This window comes from Leguminivora glycinivorella, chromosome 1, assembly GCF_023078275.1.
Source record: "Leguminivora glycinivorella isolate SPB_JAAS2020 chromosome 1, LegGlyc_1.1, whole genome shotgun sequence".
Lineage (NCBI taxonomy): Eukaryota > Metazoa > Arthropoda > Insecta > Lepidoptera > Tortricidae > Leguminivora > Leguminivora glycinivorella.
In genome coordinates, this window is record NC_062971.1 from 27,862,113 (window position 1) to 27,882,628 (window position 20,516).

The window sequence follows — 20,516 nt, forward strand, 5'->3', positions numbered from 1 at the left end:
TGCCAGAGCTGCGATGATGCGCTGGAGCTGTTCTTCGGTCATCGTGAGGGCCATCTTCGCTCTGTGTTGTGCTCGTGTTCTAGGTTCTGAAGCCAGGGCCACTTAGTTGGGCGCCAGTTGTAAAAGGCGGTAAAAGGGGTGATGTTGTTCCCTTTACCGAGCGCAGACTAATTGGGTTGAGGGTCCCAATAAGTCGACACTCTTATAAGATGGTGAGGGTTCAGGCCTGGCTTAACAGAACAACAACAACGATTCCAATTGGATTTATTTAGACAACACAAGAGTTACACGCAAGTTTACACAAATAGTCTTATACAATGTAGTCTAGTAACACTAAGTAACACGAATGCCGTGAGTGGTATATCTAGCACTGTACACTGTTGCTTTCACTGAACTTCAATTTGACTATGGACGCGACGGTAGCGGGTGTACCGAAAAGAGGTGACGTGACGAGACGTACTCCGAACCGGGCTCACGCCTTGCTAGTAGAAGACTCTCCGTGTGTGATCGGAATTGCGACCTTACGCCAAACGCAGGGGTTTACGCAATGTGTGATCGGAACGGGCTTTCTCCGTACTTAGCAAGGAGCTAGCTTAGGCCTAGAGTAAGGTCCTAGTTAGGAGCAGACTGGGATGTCAACTGATTTGGGATGTGCCCCGGCGGGCTTTTATACCACCCGACGGCGTGGGTGAAAGCGACGCTTCCTTCCTTCCTGCGGCGTGGCGTCACCCCGCGTGGAGGGGGTGTAACGGGAGTAAAGGGACGCTGGACCCGCGCATCTGCAGTGGCCGGCCATCGCAATGTAGAAAAAATGGTGCGGTACCGTTGGAATCGGAAGGGCCGGCGGAACCTTCTACCTGCGTTACGCGTGGGAAACTTGGTCGTGCTACAGAACCCTAATATCTCAGTAAATATTAATGGAAAAGAAAAAGTTTATATAACAAACATCCTTATTTAAACGTGTTCTATATGATTTATCACTATTAACATAGGTTATATTGTTAAAAAATCATCGTAAATGTTCTAAGTCTCTGGCGCCTTAGTAAATACTATGGGAAAATTCGCAACTTCGTACTGCTCTAACTCCTAAATAAGTAGGTTTTTCAAACAACTTCATTCTATAAAAGATGCTTATTTTAATGCAATCTTTCATGTTTTTAAATTACAAACACTTAAAAATGATAAATGAAAATTTTTAACAAAAATTTTCTGTCCTAAAATCGGGCCCCTTTTGCTTATACCCCAACCGTCCATACACAAACCACTTGCTCTTGCTTGGTGGCCTTGAGGAACGGGACAATGACGTCATCTTTTTCGTGCATGCAGCCCGTAGTAACGAGTTATTAGACGTTATCACGTCAAAAAAAAATCTCACTTCACCTCAAAGAATATAATACTCACCTTCACCTGCTTCACTGGTTTTCTTCAAAGAAAATATGTTATATAAATTCTCAAGACCGTTTAACCGGGTAAGTAAGTTTTCACATTAACCGATCCGATATCGGAAGTAGGACCGATATCCCATACATTGGAGGCGCCATCTTGGATTTTTTCCATTGAAATCCTTCCGATATCGGATCGGATAATGTGAAATGAAAACGGACTAAGGCTGGCCTTAAAACTGTCAATGTCAAATGTCTTGTTAGCTTGTTACGTCAAAAATCTAGCTAGATTCATCAAAGATTCATGAATTTGATACATTTATTTTAGAAAAAGTAAGTAAAATAATAAAGTCTATACTTTAATTTTATTTACAAATATTTATTCAATAAAAAGTGACAAGTTTTCTAAAAAAGTGGTTATTGTATTGTAGAAATTGTATTAAAATGAGTATTTCCATGTCACTGATATTAGTTTTAATCATGTTTTAATGGAACATAACACGAAACAAACAATACATTTATCACAGAGAGAAGCGTAGCTAATTTGTTATCTCTGAAGATGACGTGGGTATATAAGTTGCGGAGTGTGAATTTGCTATCATTTCTGCCCTAGGCCTCTGAATGAACACATTAACGCTACTCGGCTACAATCATGTCATACGCCAGTAACCCGGCCATCGCAAACTTTGTGGAATATCTGCAGATACCGAGTGTGCAGCCAAACATTAATTATGGTAAGTTACAAATATCACGTTATTTATTTAGAATGCAAACAGAACAAAATGTAAAGATATATCTTACACTTGTAACCTCCTTATCAGGAGAGAAGAAGCTCATTTTATGTTATTATTTTATATTGAGACAAAATGTACGACATTCTTATAAGTATTTGAAATAGGTGCAGGATGACAGAATACTTTTAATCTTATCAAATATTATTATCAATGTTTAATGTAAACTGTCTTCATACAGGTAATAAAATTACAGTTAATATATTTTAGTGCAGCATTGGAGGAGGATGAAACATTACTTAGTCAATTTATTTTTTTAATCAGTGATTGGGAATTTGGTTGCAAGTTGGGCAGAACTGCCTAATTCTTTGTTATTGTATGATATTGTATAAAAATATGACATACTGTCACATATAAATATTTTCTAGCAGCTTCAAAGGCAACACTCTAATTGTATCAACATGATATATCAACTTGATATATTGCGGTGGTCGCTCTCTTCAGCAAGAGCTCAGGGTGTTAGGGATGGGTTGGGAGGAGGTTACCCAAACTGCCCGAGACCGGAGTAAATGGAGAAATACGATTCCAGCCCTACACCCCATCAGAGGGTAACAAGATGAAAAGAAGAAGATTTGTGGTTGTCCAACCAAAACCCCGATCACTGTTTATAACAATAATCTTTCAATTGATAATTCTACAAGATCAGTGCTCTGTCCAGCTGTCTGTTGTGATTTTTCATAAGAGTCCATAATGGTTATTGACCAAAAGCTATTGAATGAAAAGACTAAATGTTCTATAGTGACTAACATCATCTAACATACAAAAAAATATTCCTAGTAAAAGATTTATTCTCATTAAAATGTTAACTATTTATTTTCTAATTTATACAATTAGACTGTTGAATGGTTGTCTTATTCCAGCTGTGTCAGATGGACAATACTGTTTTCAAAGTTGTATCATTGCCACACAAAGTAATAAATATTGGGTTGGTAAGAAAGTAATGAGCGAATCATAACCAATATTGTAATTTTTATTTAATTTATTATTTTAATCATTTATCAAAAATATAACGGCCTTCGTTATCTACTACTTGTCTCCATCGTTCTGGTAAAGAATGAATAGCATCGGCGAAGAAGTTCTTAGGTTTAGATTCAAAAAACTCAGCTATGTACTGTCGTAGATGGGCTTGATCATCGAACTTTTTTTCATTCAAGGCATTGCTTAGCGATCTGAACAATGCGTAATCCGTAGGTGCCAAGTCTGGAGAGTACGGTGGATGAGGTATCACTTTCCAACCTAGCTCCAATAGCTTTAGCCGAGTCACTTTTGCAATGTGTGGGCGAGCATTGTCGTGTAAGAAAAAAACTTTAGCATGCTGTGGACGATTCTGACAGATTTTTTGGTTTAAATTTTCAAGCTGATTACAGTATACTGATGCGGTAACAGTCATTCCACTTGGTAGGAGTTCCCAGTGAATAATACCATGAATATCCCACCAAACGGACAGCATAACTTTTTTCGGGTGAGGCTCTGTTTTTGGTGCCTCTATTCCTTTTTCGTTTGGAGCTAGCCACTGACGTTTGCGTGTGTGATTTATATATAAGACCCATTTTTCATCTCCAGTGATAAGATGGTCCAACCAGTTGAATGTGCGGCGAAAAGACAGAAGTTGTATGCAGATATCGGCACGGCGGTTTAGTTGATCTCTATCAAGTTCGTGCGGTATCCAAACACTGTATTTGTAGTTTTTTCCCAACTCGTGTAAATGTGTTTCTATGGTGACATGAGAGCAGCCAAACTCGGTAGCAAGAGTACGACTCGTTAGCCTCGGACACAGTATAAAACCAGTAATAACTCTTCTTATAAACTTCACGCCGCGCGGTGTGTCCCCCTCCCTCCCCTCGCATGCGGCGAAAACATGCGAAACTGGTGATTATTGGGCTGGACAGTCGGGGCCGCGTTTGCGCGCTGTGTTGACGTGTTGAGTTCGGGAGAAAATGACGTCAGCACCGAAGACATATTTTCGTTACTGTAGTGTTTATGGGTGTATGGAAAGTTCTCAAAATGCGGAAATGTCATTCTTTAGAATTCCTAGACACCCAGAAAAGTAAGTGGTTGTTATATATTTGCAGTGTTAGGTACATTATTGCTTACGTAAATGGCGTAAAAGTGAGATTTAAAGCTAGAATGACACATTAAAATCAATAAGGATTTATCTGTAACGACATTTAGGTAGATGCTGCGATCTATCTAGCTCGAAAGTTTGGTACCTACTTAAATATTGTGCAAACATCTATTCAAACATTTTATGTAAATATGATTTCGTCAGTATTTAAGAAACAAATACGTACTTGAATCTTTATTAGATAAAAAGGTAGAAAGAGCGTTGGTACTAGCATAGCGCCATACACAGTTACTAATACGAGTAGGACAGTAGGTACCTACGTTTCTAGTTCAAACGAATCTTTTTTTTATTGTGATGGATTGGGTGTATTCTAGAGAAAACATATAAAATGAACACTTAAATTAACGCTTTTGCAATTATTGTTACACAATCTACTATTGCGCGTATGAGAGTAATATATTTATAATGATTTTTTGTATCTTCAATACTGACTAATGTGGTGTCATGACGTGGTATTGTTATACTAAAACCTACTTACAGTTAATAGTACCTATTAGATTTACAACAACTTACATTGTACGAAGTCGATTATAGTAACGTTGTACAACCCTGCGTGACCTTGCGCAGTAGTAACGACCGCGCCGCCGCTGCCGGAGATTAACTACTGATATATCCTTATACTGTGCCTCGGATCTCCTTCAATTAAGGTTTTTAATTTGGCTACATCAATCTTCACCGGTCGACCAGACTTAGGTTGATCTGATAATGAAAAGTCGCCACTACGAAACCGCTGGAACCATCGTTTCGCCGTGGCCTCAGACACAACTTCAGGAGCAACACGCTGACATATATTACGCACTGCTTCGGCGGCTGAATGGCCAGACTGAAATTCATATAATAGTAAGCAATGCCTTACATGCACTTTTAATTCGTCCATTTTCTTCCTTATATTAGCTCGGCGACAGCTAGTGAATGACTGACGAGAAACTGTGCGACTCGCCCTTTATATATTTTCGACCATAGAAGATTCTAGAACTCTCTCAAAAATTTTATGTGGAATTCAATCGATCGCTCATTACTTTCTTACCAACCCAATAAATAAAAAAAATATATATATAGGACATTCTTACACAGATTGACTGAGGCCCACGGTAAGCTCAAGAAGGCTTGTGTTGTGGGTACTCAGACAACGATATAATATAATATATAATATATAAATACTTATATACATAGAAAACATCCATGACTCAGGAACATCTGTGCTCATCACACGAATAAATGCCCTTACCGGGATTCGAACCCGGGACCGCGGCGTAGCAGGCAGGGTCACTACCGACTGCGCCAGACCGGTCGTAAAGTTTATTTTTTTACTTATTTATACAAAACCATACACCAACGAAATACAGAACAGGACAGACAGCTATATAGATATATCTTATTTATTCCTGTCAATGATCAAGACCTAATTAGGTGGCGGTAACCCTCAGGATGTGCACCATTTGGCGTGAAGATAGGGCCAACATGCAACCAATTGAGTCTATCCTGGCACAATTGAATAATGAGAATAGTACTCACATTTGATAGTGTTAAGATAACTATCTCAATGTTCTAATACTCTATACTACTTCGCAATCGGCGATGTTTACAATTTTGTCACCTTCTTCTTATATTTCACATTCCCTGCCAGAGTTTGTGGCTTAGAAGTGATGGTGTTTGTGATATTTGTGGATTATAAAAGATCATGATTAAAATGTATCGGACCCAAAGAACAATCATTTTTAGATCTATGGAAGACCATATATTTTAAGTTCTTTCGTCGTTGTTAATCGATATATTATAAGTTCCTTCTCAGATTCGAATTGTTTCTGGCCCTTTCTGAAAGACGCCAACACGAAAGCTCTTCTTATTGACTTTACTTAGTTCTATTTTTGCGGCGTTTACCTATGTCTTGCCGGCAGCTTACCTTTACCTACTGTGTTATGTAGCGCCCCACACTATCGTCTTCCAAGCATCTGCTGGCTGTTTTATATATACCACGCTTCATAATCTTAATTCAGATGCCTGCGTCAGTTTCCTGAAAAAGCATGCGTCGTCGCTCGGCCTGGAATTTTTAGTTCACGAGGTCGTACCGAAGAAGCCAATCGTCATTCTAACATGGCGAGGCTCGGACCCGGCTCGTCCTTCGATACTGCTCAACTCTCACATGGATGTAGTTCCTGTGTTTGAAGTTAGTATTTATTTTCATATATTTTATGTGTTTTTTCGTTTTCTTTTAACCCCTTATTTGCCAAGAGTGACCCTGAAGCTTTAGTAGTTTCATGTGCTCTGCCTACCCCTTTATGGGATACAGGCGTGATTGTATGTATGTATGTATATTTTATGTATTCACCACCTTTTTTACGCTAGATATCTAAATTTTCCATATAAAAAAAGTAGGTCATGAATTGAAATTAGGCAAAACTTGTATTTTTAGTTGTCATTTCGGCGCCCAATACGCGTTCATAATACATAGTACTAAACGCCACTAAGAAAGGTATTTTCGAAAATTCCAACAAAAAATCTGATATAAAACTGCTTATTGCTCATAAGTTTACTTTTTTTCTAATTGATTTTTGATTCTCTTTGCGTCGTCCCATAAATCAGAACTCTGAAAAGATAACTTAATCTATGGTAAATGTGCATAATTATGACCATCGGAAGACAGGGAGAAAAACTGTGTCATGCTTCATGAGTTGATATGACCTTCCCAAGGGACGATAACCTCCCGGCTTACCTTGCCTACATTATCGCGATACGTGCTATTATTTATTCCGTGGCGGTACTTACTATGATTCCGAACCTAAGAGTATTATTTTTCCTCTCACTAGCTCGGAAACACGTGTTTTGTCCTTTAATACAAGCGGGTAAAAACGCATTTTATCCACTAGTGGGTAAAGTAATTTGACCTTGAATAACTTCAAATTAACTGCTTTAAAATTTATTAAAGTAGGTGAATCTAGTAATAAAGATGATTTACCACCTGTGGAACTACTGGAAGCAGTGATAAACGCATTTTTTGCGTTGTAGTTTCCTCGCTATAGTGAGGGGAAAAGTTTTGTGTTACACTCGGGTGCAAATGTATTTTACTTCTCGTGTGTTAAAAAACTCACAAGTTCAGGATTCTATTCTCGAACCACTCGCTTCGCTCGTGGTTCAACTATAGAGTCCTTTCACTTGCTCGTTTTTCAATTCCACACTCGGCGTTAAAATACAACTTTGCCCCCTTGTATAACAAATAACTATTATTATGCTCTATTGAGCATTTCATGAAATTATAGGACCGCGATTTTTTTTAATGAACAGTAGTAACATTATCGCCTGCTTTAAACGCCAGATACAAACGTGGCAACATTGGCAACTTATGAAATAAAATATTTTTCCCCTCACTAGCTCGGAAACACGTGTTTTGTCCTTCAATACCAGCGGGTAAAAACGTATTTTATCCACTAGTGGGTAAAGTAATTTGACCTTGAATAAAGTCTGCTTTAAAATTGATAAAAGTAGGTGAATCTAGTAATAAAGATGATTTACCACCTGTGGAACTACTGGAAGCAGTGATAAACGCATTTTTTGCGTTGTAGTTTCCTCGCTATAGTGAGGGGAAAAGTTTTGTGTTACACTCGGGTGCAAATGTATTTTACTTCTCGTGTGTTAAAAAACTCGCATGTTCAGGATTCTATTCTCGAACCACTCGCTTCGCTCGTGGTTCAATTATAGAATCCTTTCACTTGCTCGTTTTTCAATTCCACACTCGGCGTTAAAATACAACTTTGCCCCCTTGTATAACAAATAACTAGTGTTATACTTTTATATCAGGTAGCCAATGTTGTAATTGCAGAAAAGTTGGTCATACCCGCCCTTCAGTGCCCACATCGATAAGGATGGAAAAATCTTTGCCCGTGGCTCTCAAGACATGAAATGCGTTGGTATACAATACCTAGAGGCTGTTCGTAAACTGAAGGCTGCTGGGGTGCAGTTGAAGAGGACCCTTCACATTACATTCGTTCCAGGTGAGATCTTAATAAATAAACCCAACTGTACTATTTACTGTAGGTATGAAGGACCTCGTAAAAATTAGAAAAGTAAGACATTGATCTCGTTTCTGTAATAAAGTAGTAATATGTTGTATCATTTCTGCATGACAATTGTAAAAGCACAGGCTTCGTCAAATATAGTATATCTGTCAAGTAGGTTATTAACATATACTCATTAAACTCAAGTCATTTCCCTAACAACTGGTGTTACTTTCCTGCTCTACAAGTCCGGTAGTACCACGGAAGCAAAAAACTACAGACCCATCACGTGCTTGCCTACACTCTACAAGCTCCTTACATCCATTTTGAGAGCAAAAATTAACGCGCATATTGTCGCTAACAACATTCTGGCCCCCGCTCAAAATGGATGTAGGGTTGGGTCCCGTGGTACTAAAGAGCTCCTCCTCATAGACATGACCATTTGCCAACAAGTTCGGCGGAACAAGGGGGCCATCTCGGCCGCTTGGATTGACTATAAGAAGGCCTTTGATTCAGTGCCTCATTCATGGCTGGGAAGGGTATTGGAGCTGTATAAACTTGATGCAGCTTTAATATCCTTCCTGGCTGCATGTATGAGGCAGTGGACCACAGTCCTTCGTCAACCAGGAGGCAGAGATGACCCCACTGGCCCGCAGGACTTCATAAGGATTGAGCGAGGAATATTCCAGGGTGACAGTCTGAGTCCATTATGGTTCTGCCTAGCTCTGAATCCCCTCAGCACCCTGCTGAAGGATTCAGGGCTAGGTTGCCGGCTTCGGAGAGAGGGTGAAGTCATCTCTCACCTTCTGTACATGGACGATCTCAAACTATTTGCACCGAACACCCAAGACCTGATGGTGCTATTGAAAACCACAGAAGTTTTCAGTACCGCCATCAGAATGGAGTTTGGTGTCGATAAGTGTGCGGTTATGCATGTACAGCGGGGGAGGTTGTAAATTCAGAAAATTTACAACTTTCTGAGACGATGTCGTTCAGATCTATCTCTGAATCAGAAACCTATAAGTACCTTGGTATGTCACAGTCGTTGGGTATTGAGGATGTTGGCATTAGACGGTCGGTGAAGGAGCGCTTTTTCAGTCGGCTGACAAAAGTCCTTAACAGTCTTTTGTCAGGAGGCAACAAAGTGCGCGCCTTTAACGCCTGGGTAATGCCTCTACTCACATACTCCTTTGGCATACTAAGGTGGACACAGACCGAGCTGGACGCCCTGGATCGGAGGGTCCGGTCACTGCTTATTATGTATAGAGGACACAGTTCAGATAAGAAAGCACATCAAATATTTTATATTTTATGTTGTGTAGGTAAATTACATATTTAATGATATTGAGATTCATATTATCTTTTTCTTCTATGACAATTTGATATGTTTTCTCTGAAGAAGAACGACGTATTATTAAGCAATAATATAATTTATTGAAATTGATTTCCATAGAGTACCTAGTCTGTTCATATTCTTTGATGAATACTTTTGCATGTTAAATTGTATGTTGTTATTTAATGCATGTTAATTATAAGATGTAATGTTTTGAAAAGAAGTTGCCCGCCGAGTTTCTTGCCGGTCCCATAGTGGATACCCCCCTCCCAACTGAGGGGGGACTGAAATCTTCTCGAGGCTGAGGCGTAGGGTTAGAGCCGGCGTAGCTTTATTTGACGTTCATATGCGCATTGTAATATGCCTACTTGAAAAATAAATATTTCATTTTCATTTCATTTTCATTTTCACTTACCACACACCGTATGTTACACCCGCGCTCGTCTGTTATGAGATTGTACATCCCACGGAAGTGCGGAGGTCGAGGCTTCCTAAACGCCAAAAATCTCCACAACCGTGAGGTGTACAATCTCAGGAATTACTTCCTTAACAACGAGTGTGGGATGCATCGTGATGTGGTGGCAGTGGACGGAAACCTCACGCCGCTCTCCTTGGCGAAAGAGAACTGGCGCAAACCTGTGGTACTAAGTGCTGCGGACCGCAAGGCGGTATGGGAGAGCAAGCAGCTACACGGGCGGTTCTACAAGGCCCTCACGGGACCCGATGTAGACCTGCTCGCATCGGTGAACTGGTTACGATTCGGGGACCTCTTCGGAGAAACTGAGGGTTTTGCCTGTGCAATTGCGGACGAAGTTATGATGACGAACAACTACCGGAAATATATCCTGAAGGACGGCACGGTCGACATTTGTCGGGCATGCCGCCGTCCCGAAGAATCACTCAGGCATATCATTTCCGGTTGTTCTCATCTTGCTAACGGTGAGTACTTGCACAGGCATAATCTCGTAGCCCGGATCATTCACCAGCAGCTTGCTCTTCAATACGGCCTTGTGGACCGCGAAGTACCGTACTACAAGTACTTACCTGCGCCAGTTCTTGAAAATGGCCGTGCCACGCTCTATTGGGATCGATCTATTATCACTGACAGGACTATTGTAGCCAATAAGCCTGACATTGTGATAATAGATCGACCGCAACGCCGGGCCGTGCTCGTTGACATCACCATCCCCCATGATGAGAATCTCGTGAAAGCCGAGAAGGACAAGTCCAGTAAGTACCTAGACTTGGCTCACGAGATAACCACCATGTGGGATGTTGATTCAACGATCATTGTCCCGATAGTCGTTTCAGCGAACGGTCTCATAGCGAAGAGTCTCGACCAACATCTTAAGAGACTCTCGCTCGGTGGTTGGATCAAGGGTCAGATGCAGAAGGCGGTGATTTTGGACACAGCACGGATAGTCCGACGGTTCCTCTCTCTGCAGCCCTAACCACCGGCAGCTTGGGCCCTGCCCCGCTGCTGGCGGCACCCTAGGTTAGGTTTTTTATAATATGTTTATATTTTTTTATTGTTTTGTGAGTGGTTTTGTATTTTACTTTTATATTCGTATTATAAATAACCTAGCCTAAGATTTGAAAGAAATAAAGAGGAATAAAAAAGAACACAACTAAATCTAAAATAACTGTCCCTGGATCGTACCTGGCTCAAAAGTCCCAATTACTCCCGCTGCATTTCCCCGCTGAACTGCAATGGAGACCTGTTCGAGAGATCGCAGCCCCTCTCCCGCAAACGACGCACTATTAGTTCCCTGCCACACACACATTAGACATTGATTGTTTTGCTTACCCAGCTACAATCCACAACAGGTTCTACTACCACATAAAATTGACTTTTCAGTTTATTTAATCTTCTCGGTAATTTTTAATAGTTATTTGTTATACAAGGGGGCAAAGTTGTATTTTAACGCCGAGTGTGGAATTGAAAAACGAGCAAGTGAAAGGATTCCACAGTTGAACCACGAGCGAAGCGAGTGGTTCAGAATAGAATCCTGAACTTGCGAGTTTTTTAACACACGAGAAGTAGAATACATTTGCACTCGAGTGTAACACGAAACTTTTCCCCTCACTATAGCGAGGAAACTACAACGCAAAAAATGCGTTTTTCACTGCTTCCAGTAGTTCCACAGGTGGTAAATCATCTTTATTACTAGATTCACCTACTTTTATCAATTTTAAAGCAATTAATTTGACTTTCTTCAAGGTCAAATTACTTTACCCACTAGTGGATAAAATGCGTTTTTACCCGCTGGTATTAAAGGACAAAACACGTGTTTCCGAGCTAGTGAGGGGAAAAAGTTGTTTCAAGTAACTATAAAAGTACCGAGTTGAGTTCCTCCTTCATTTACAACATACATATAAAGGAAGCTATATATTATCTACATACCTAATTAAGATACCGCCTCTGGATATTTATTTTACAGAGCAATGATTAACTGCGTACTTTCATTGTTTGGAGAACAAATATTGTATCTTCGAAGATTAATAATTTGTCTTCGAGAAGAGCACCGTTTTGAGTATTGTAACTTTGTATAAATCTATATGTCAATCTTAGTACAGATGTAGTGCGAAAAGATTTGACTTCGTATTGTTACGGAAAAGTACGAACGTGTCATGCTATTTCAATCAGTGTCAGTACAAGATGACTGGTGGTGGTGGTGGTACTGACATTGACTGAACTAGCATGACAAATACGAACGTTTCCGAAGGAAACCCTTTACGCACTACATCTGTATATCTTGTATACATTTGGTAAATAAGTATTCACCTTGGTTTTGTAAATTTATCTATGATGTCATTATCTTTGTCTCTGTTAGTTATTAATTTCTCCTGCACCAACATACGAGTATATCATGTCTCTATTTGACGCTAGTTGCTTGGTATGCCTTTTGGAATTATGCCCGCTATTTGTACCTTTTTCTTTTTTAGTTGAAATAAAATTTAACTAAATAACTTTCGCAGATGAAGAAATTGGAGGTCACGATGGCATGATGAAATTCGTGCATACGGCCGAGTTTAAGGCTTTGAACGTGGGGTTCGGGCTGGACGAAGGCATCGCGAGCCCTGAAGAGGAATTCATCGTGTTCTACGGCGAGCGAAGCATTTGGCGTAAGGTTTTTAAGTTCTAACATATAAGTTGTCATAGAAACTATGCGAAAATAAAAGAGTCATGTAATATTACCGAAGGGAACTAGATTAATACATTCTGTTATTCTCTCATTTCTCACGTAATACGGTTGCGATGAAGATTTTAGAAGTGTAGTAGGTTATGCTCATACTCAATCACGGATTGCTGTGTACCTACAGCTTTTAGATTCTCTCAATTGTAGGAGAAATACGTAGTCTGTATTAAACCCTTGCAAAGCCTGTCGAATTAAAGCTGATTTTATTCACTTTAACAAAGTGTTTGCCTAATGTTTTTCAGAAATTCACGTTCATTGCCCTGGAACACCCGGACATGGCTCTCTCATTCTTCCGAACACGGCTGGTGAAAAGGTGAGAATGAATCATTTTTATTCAACTAGTCATGTTGTCCAGTTACCTGCAATAATTTCTCTCACTCTTATGGGAAATGAGATCGTGTCAGATACATTTGCGACATTCGTTGTGTTTGTGTCACACATTATTGCAGATTGTCCATCTCTGAAATGTATTGTCAAACAAGTAGAAATAGGCCCGATATTTATTTTTTCTATGCGATCATAAACCTTCGCATACATTTTTTGTTGAAACGGCTTGATATAATTTATTTCTTGTATTTTACAGCTAAGGTACATCATTGACAAGTTCATGGATCTGCGGGAACAACAAAAACGTATCCTGGAAAGTGACCCCAAACTGACAACAGGGGATGTGACCACGATAAATCTGACACAGATTTCTGTAAGTCTAATTTACAACTATCGTGTAGTCACAAATCAACTTTAATTACTTTAATTAGGCAGAAAAAACAAATGAACGGAATATAATACTGATATTTTAATTATATTATTATTTAATTACGTTTTGACCCGTTATACCTAGTCTTATGCTGGAGATTTTGAAGGTTATTTGGCCAATTTTTTTTATTGAATCGTTTTTATCAAAACTTTTAAAAAGTTATTGAGCAACATGCGATTTATTTTCAAGCTGACCACTTAATTGAAAATGGTAAGTGGGCAGAGGCTATTAGCTATCTAATAAAAGTAAAAAATTGAAACTCCTTTTAATGCTAATAAAATTGCACTCTTTTTGAGCACTTTTATTTTCATCTAGGCATTTTAGGTACTTGGGTGAATCAACTTTTTTTTGCCTGTTATTGCCACGGTTACGGTCCCCTGAGTAACGCTGGTTGATTATGCTACTGAAATTATGCAAGCATGCATGTAGTCCATGTTTGTAGGTGGCAAATTAAGGAAAGGGCTTGTTAACACCAGAAAAATGCATATTTGCATAGTTTAAATAGCATAATTTTGCATAAAACCAGCGTGACTCAGAGGACCGTAACCATGGCAATAACAGGCAAGAAAAAGTTAAAAGTAATAGTGTTTATTTGCTTTAAGTGTAGTACAATCATGGTGTTACAATATAATGGTTAATATGTGCGAACATTCAGACAAAAAGTCATGCAAATTTTTCCTTAATAACTAAGTTGTATCTTGACACAATGTTACTATAATTAACTAGGTACAGTAGATACTTACTAAGATAACATGCCAATAAACAAGATGACATAGTCCAGCAAATTACATTACAAATGATATTATTAAAATAGAAAAATGAAATGTCAGAAATTTGTACTATTATTAAACAATATCAATTATGCGAAACTAGATCAGTAATGGATTATTAATTCAAATATGTTTACAATTTTATCCAATAAGGTAATTATATTTACTAATCTTACTAGTTTTAATTTTAGGCAAGACTAATCTATTTGGGTATCTTGTGTTGAAGTGTGTTATTTCGCTTTTTTTTTAAACAAGTCCGGATGCTGTTTTACTAAAACACATACTTCAAAAATATAAAGTTGATTCACCCAAGTCTAAAATGCCTAGAATTTCTCTATATTACATTTGTCTTGTTACTTTCATAAGATGGCCAAATTACCTTTTCTTCTACAGGGTGGTGTGCAATCGAACGTCGTTCCCGAAAAACTGACTGTGGTGTTCGATATGAGGCTCGCTAATACTGTCGACCACGTGCAATTCGAGAATATGGTAAGATAACGACTGTTTATTTTTCAAGTAGGCATTTTACACAAGCTAAGTTGTTCCTTAACCTATGCCACTGGTCGAGCGAGGTTTAATCTCTCCTCAATCAATAGAATTAGACTAGAAAATATACTAAATTTGAATACAAATTCAATGCACATAATTAATAATTATGCTACAAAAATACTCGTTGCTACGTCACTATTTCTATAAATTTTCTCTTAAAATTTTTAGACCTCATTTAGATGACAAAACTGCAATGTAGTTTTTTTTTTATACCACGTCGGTCCGCCTGATGGAAAGCGGTCATCGTAACCCATGGACGCCTGCAACTCAAGGAGTGTCACATGCGCGTTGTCGACCCATTAGAAATTGTACTCCTTTTTTGAAGAACCCCATACTGTAGTTCATCGGAAATACCTTGGCATGAGCTCATTCCACAGCCGAAGCGTCCGCGGGAGGAAATTCCTTACATGCGAGTTCTTGCACCAACTAAATAAGCTACGGAAGCCTGTAGAAATAAAGTGTCTAAATACGAATGTCGGTTGTTCCTTAGATCAAACAATGGTGTAAAGAGGCCGGTGAGGGCGTGACCTACGAGTTTGAACAGAAAAATGACAAGGTGGAGTCGACCAAACTTGACGCCAGCAACCCTTACTGGGTGGCTTTCAAGGCTGCCGCCGATGAGATGTAAGTTTGCCAATGTTTTCATTTTTTCTTGCACTAGATGTGTCACTAAAATCGCTATACAATACAATACAAATACTTTTTATTGCACATCTCAATACAGGAACCAACATAGTAATATAGATCATACGTTTATTTATTAATATTTAAGTAGGTACAAATTAGTTTAGCATCTTATCTTATCTTAAATTTGCGGTGGCCCTTACGGATTCACTTCGATCCATTGGGATCTTTTGTGCTATTACCCCCTACGATCCTAAGATCCTTCAGCTATGATGGGCAGCAACAGCAACACGCTGAGATGAGGCCATTTCATGGCACTTCATTCCTTTTTGTTTGTGTTGTTATGTGTGATTAAGTAGTCCTGACTGTGCTCACGAATAAATTCTATTCTGTTCGGTCGATCACAGCACTCACTTCTAAATAATTAAATTTATGCTTTAAATTTCAGCAATATTAAACTGGACTGCAGAATCTTCCCCGCTGCTACGGACAGTAGGTACGTCCGCAAAGTTGGTATCCCTGCGCTCGGGTTCTCTCCCATGAACTTCACTCCAGTGCTGCTACATGACCACGACGAGTTTCTTAAAGCCGACACATTTTTGAAGGGCATTGACATCTATGTCAAGCTTATATCAGCTGTCGCTAACCAGTAAAACTACTATTTTCTTTGATACGCAAATGTTAATTTTATTGGCATGTACGTCCTGGCAAAAAAGAGTTGAAATTAAATGGCAACATCGTCGTGTCGTCTCGTTTTCTCACATAGATTATTAAGAAAGGAATGACACGACGATGTAGCCTTTTTTAATTTCTATTAATTTTTGCCAAGCTGTATTAAGGTTCATGTCACAATCAGTACACTGTCACAATCGAAGAGAAAAAATGCGTCTAGCAGATATTTCATAGATATCTTTGCTATGGGGTTATAATGTTTACAACGTGCCTTATTATTATATATTATAAATGTTATATCATTATTGGACTACTTATATTGTAGTAACTTATTTACATATTGACGAAATATTATTTGTTATTTTTAAAGTCGATGAGAAATTATAAGTTATGTAAGTTGAAAATGTTTTTACTCTATATTAATGATTGATTTCGTGCAAGATAATATTAAATTTAAAACTGACGAAGTATACATAATTGTGTATTCAGGAATATCAGGAATCACTAAATCTTGGAGCCGTTGACCGGAACATGTCAATCCGGCCCGCTAAAATGCCAAATTGTATACCTATATTTTATATTCGGGCCCATTAAGGGGGTGCGCGCGCACACGGGCGACTTTTTTGTCGCTCACCGCATCGGTCTGTGGGCTAGTATGAAAGTGCGCCCACGATGCGACGCAACTTTTCATAGAAACACACCGATGAAACAAAAAAGTCGCCCGTGTGCGCACTCTCTAAAACGAACAGTAGCCTAAACTGAGCTCTGCCCCCTGATGTTGAATTATTATTGTGGTTCATCACAAAGGGGTAAGGACAACATCTTCAAGTGACAGTTCTTTTCATTTCAAATTATAACAAGAAAAGGAAAAAAGTTCCTTATTTGTACTCTGGGTTTGACGAGACCTTTCTCTGTTGGAAAGCCACAGTTATACTCGACGTTTTATGTTTGTAGTCGTAAGAAAAAGTCTATTTTTTTAATGTAATTAAAAGCATTTATAATTATATTTTTGTACATTTTAAATTTGACAATAATACTGAGTTAATTGAAACCTTAATAACCATTTTAATTGATCGAAATGAAACTGCGCTGTTAAGTTATTTATTAATATATTTTTCACTGGTCTTCCATATAAGTATAACGAATTTTGTTCATATCATATTTAATGTTTTTGCAAGTATTTTATTTGTTACTGGTTTTAAATTTTATTAAACGATTTATACACCGTCTTTACATGAGTTTGATTTCACATAATTAACTTAATAATTATTAGGGATGTACCGACTAGTGATTTTGCCGACTAGGCCGACTACCGACTAGTCGGCGCTTGGGTGGCCGATTAGTCGGCCGATTAGACGGCTAGTCGGCCAGAACATAATTATCGACTAATTTCACCAGAATTTTTGAAATGTCATTTTTTGGGTTCTATCGCGCTTTTCATATTTTGTTCAGGTTTAATTCAATTCAATAATTTTATTTCGGAAAAAATCCATAGTGTTGGTGTACATTCCCTTAAACCTATGTTAGTTACATTTACATATTATTTATTATATCTAAAAAACTAAAACTATAATAAATTAAAATTATACACTATGGGGTCTGGATTCCATACGTACACTATCCCAGTGTCTCCAGGCAGGCAATTATGGTCGCTCTATAAATGATAAAACATCTGACCGTCCCTATCGCACTTACTAATAGTGCGATAGGGACGGCCTGATATTTTATCGTCTATCGCGCGACCATGCTACCCGTGCAGATAGCACAAGCAGGCGATTCCAACACTAGGCGCACAAGGCTGTTGGAGCTGTCTCGCGCGCGACGCATCAAAAATTAAAAAATGTCTTTAAATGTCTATGATAATAGTTATACACATTTTCCATTTTAGTAGTGGTCCCGCCTATGAAACCGATAGTCTTAGGTAGGTCATTAATTACTGTGATGATTACAGATATTTGTTCTTTTGACTAACAAAGGCATAACGAATACGTACATAATACGGCCATAAATCATCCGATAATTTATTTTTGTACTATTTTCCTATCATTTATCAAGCGCCGACTAATCGGCCTTTTTTGCCGACTACAAATGTGGCCGGATAGTCGGCTTTCCCGACTAGTCGGTACATCCCTAATAATCTTATACTTTTAAACGAGCAATTCTTGTATGTTTATTTATTTATATATACCGACGATCTCGGAAACCGCTCTAACGATTTCGCTGAAATTTGTTATGTGGGGGTTTTCGGGGGTGAAAAATCGATCTAGCGTAGCCTTAGATCCCGGAAAACGCGAATTTTCGAGTTTTCATGAGTTTTTCTTTCGCGTTAGTAAACGTAAAATATGGTCGTTAATTTCGCCGCGCGCGCATCGATTCCGCTTAGCTCAGTCGTACGAGGTCGGTACTCGGTCTAATGTACGCAGATAGATCGTAGGTGTCAGGGTTTCGAATCCCGGCCAGAAATTAAGTTTTTGTTTTTCGTCTTTTTTTTTGTTTTTGTATTTATAAGAGTTTTTTTTTATCTAAAGACGTGATATATTAAAAAAATAGAACCGAGCGAAGCTCGGTTGCCCAGATATTTATATAAATATAAAGTAGCATTGACAGAGGATTCAATGCATTTTTAGGCCACTCAAAACATTACATATAATAATAGATTTTAAAGGATTTAGTGCTTAGAATGAGACTTGAACTCGCGACTTCGAGATCATGAGTTGACTCCTTACAGCCTGGCAAAAAAGTAAAGCCTGACCAGAAATATGTGACTACGCGCCATATTGCGGAATTTAATTGAAATTATTTTCTTCGTACGATACTGAATAACAGCGCCCTCTCTTGACAATAGTCATATATTATGTACTAGCGACCCGCCCCGGCTTTGCACGGGTACTATACCTACATGTAAACCTTCCTCTAGAATCACTCTATCTATTAAAATAAACCGCATCAAAATCCGTTGCGTAGTTTTAAAGATTTAAGCATACATAGGGACATAGGGACAGAGAAAGCGACTTTGTTTTATACTATGTAGTGATAGTGATTTCTGGTCGGGCTTTATCAAAGAGCATTGAATCACTACGTTTGGGCTTTATGATGCTCCCATGTTTTAGTTATACTTCCGTGCTCCCACATAACCCAGACTATACGATCCATACTTACTAATATTATAAATGGGAAAGTGTGTGTGTCTGTTTGTTTGTCCGTCTTTCACGGCAAAAGAGCGAAGCCGCGGGCAAAAGCTAGTATGTGATAAAACATCCAGGCTACTAGACTAACACTTTTTAATTTCTATTATTTTATCGCCAGGATTTATTTAATTCTCTATTTGAAATTGCCTGATAAAGTCAGATGGTGGTGTGGAATGATGGTGGAATGCGATTTTTTTTGTTTCATTTCAGTCGATATTATAATATCGACATGCCTAATCGGTATTATATTATCGATAATCAGTCGAACTGGCCCGGCCCTTATTCCGCCATAGATTTAGAATTATTAAACTAGATTGTTTAGTTAGGTCAAAAAGTGTGTCCACATGAGAGGTAATTGTTTGGGCTGGTGTCCCTCTCGCACTTGCTGACAAGTTCAACATTATTCAGTGACGTCATCACTGTCATAAATTGGGGATACCAGTCAATTTTCAAAGTTACTACTAAATCTACTAACACCCAATTGAAAGTATTTTTTAATTATACAAATCTTTGATTTACTGACATCAAAATAATTATATTATAATTATTTTCAAATTTTTTGAAATATATCGAAACCCTAGTTAGAATATAACATTAAAATAAAATAAGAAGTTATAAAGTCAGGTAATATACAGATAAAAATACTACTAAAATGGGAACCTCATTAACACTGGCAACACGTGCGAGAGGGACACCAGCCCAAACAATGCTCTCTCATGTGGACCGTTTTCGCTAGTCTGATACGATCGACTTTCTGTTTCAGTAATAAGGTTTAATTTCGTATGGCAAAAAATGTGATAGAGCTGTCCCCTGTAAAAGGTCTTTGTATTCCGCTCTTCCGCTCCTTTCATGTACCATGGAAAATAGAGGTAAGGAGGAGGCTAACGCCGTGTCTTGCGTGGGCGACGGTCGCGCGACCGTCGCGGTCGCGTCTCATACTTCCATATCGACAAGGTTTGATTTCGTATACGTCGCATCGCCGTCGCGCGACCATCGCGCGACCGTCGCCCACGCAAGCCACGGCGTAAAAGATTGTTAAACCCTAAAACGGTTAAGAATTTAAAAAAAAAATTAAAAAAGATTGTACCTGCGATTGCAGCGACACCTATCTTTTCTTTTGTATGTGCACTTTT

At 38.7% G+C, this 20,516-nt stretch overlaps 1 protein-coding gene across 1 annotated transcript; it reads left to right on the forward strand.

The window, feature by feature from the left end:
* The first annotated feature begins 1,638 nt into the window (after positions 1 to 1,638).
* Positions 1,639 to 17,424, forward strand: LOC125229746 (aminoacylase-1-like). The gene is made up of 10 exons (XM_048134680.1): positions 1,639 to 1,715; positions 1,996 to 2,116; positions 6,296 to 6,465; positions 8,116 to 8,287; positions 12,603 to 12,749; positions 13,066 to 13,136; positions 13,407 to 13,523; positions 14,744 to 14,839; positions 15,390 to 15,523; positions 15,972 to 17,424. The coding sequence occupies exons 2-10, from the start codon at positions 2,035 to 2,037 to the stop codon at positions 16,174 to 16,176; spliced, it is 1,194 nt and encodes a 397-aa protein (XP_047990637.1). The 5' UTR covers positions 1,639 to 1,715; positions 1,996 to 2,034; the 3' UTR covers positions 16,177 to 17,424.
* The last annotated feature ends 3,092 nt before the right edge of the window (positions 17,425 to 20,516 follow it).

Excerpts from the sequence above, each read along its gene's own strand:
- LOC125229746 (XM_048134680.1), top strand. The coding sequence starts at position 2,035 with ATGTCATACGCCAGTAACCCGGCCATCGCAAACTTTGTGGAATATCTG. Across the intron at positions 13,137-13,406 it reads CGAACACGGCTGGTGAAAAG|CTAAGGTACATCATTGACAA; the intron begins GTGAGAATGAAT and ends TGTATTTTACAG. Across the intron at positions 14,840-15,389 it reads ACGTGCAATTCGAGAATATG|ATCAAACAATGGTGTAAAGA; the intron begins GTAAGATAACGA and ends GTTGTTCCTTAG.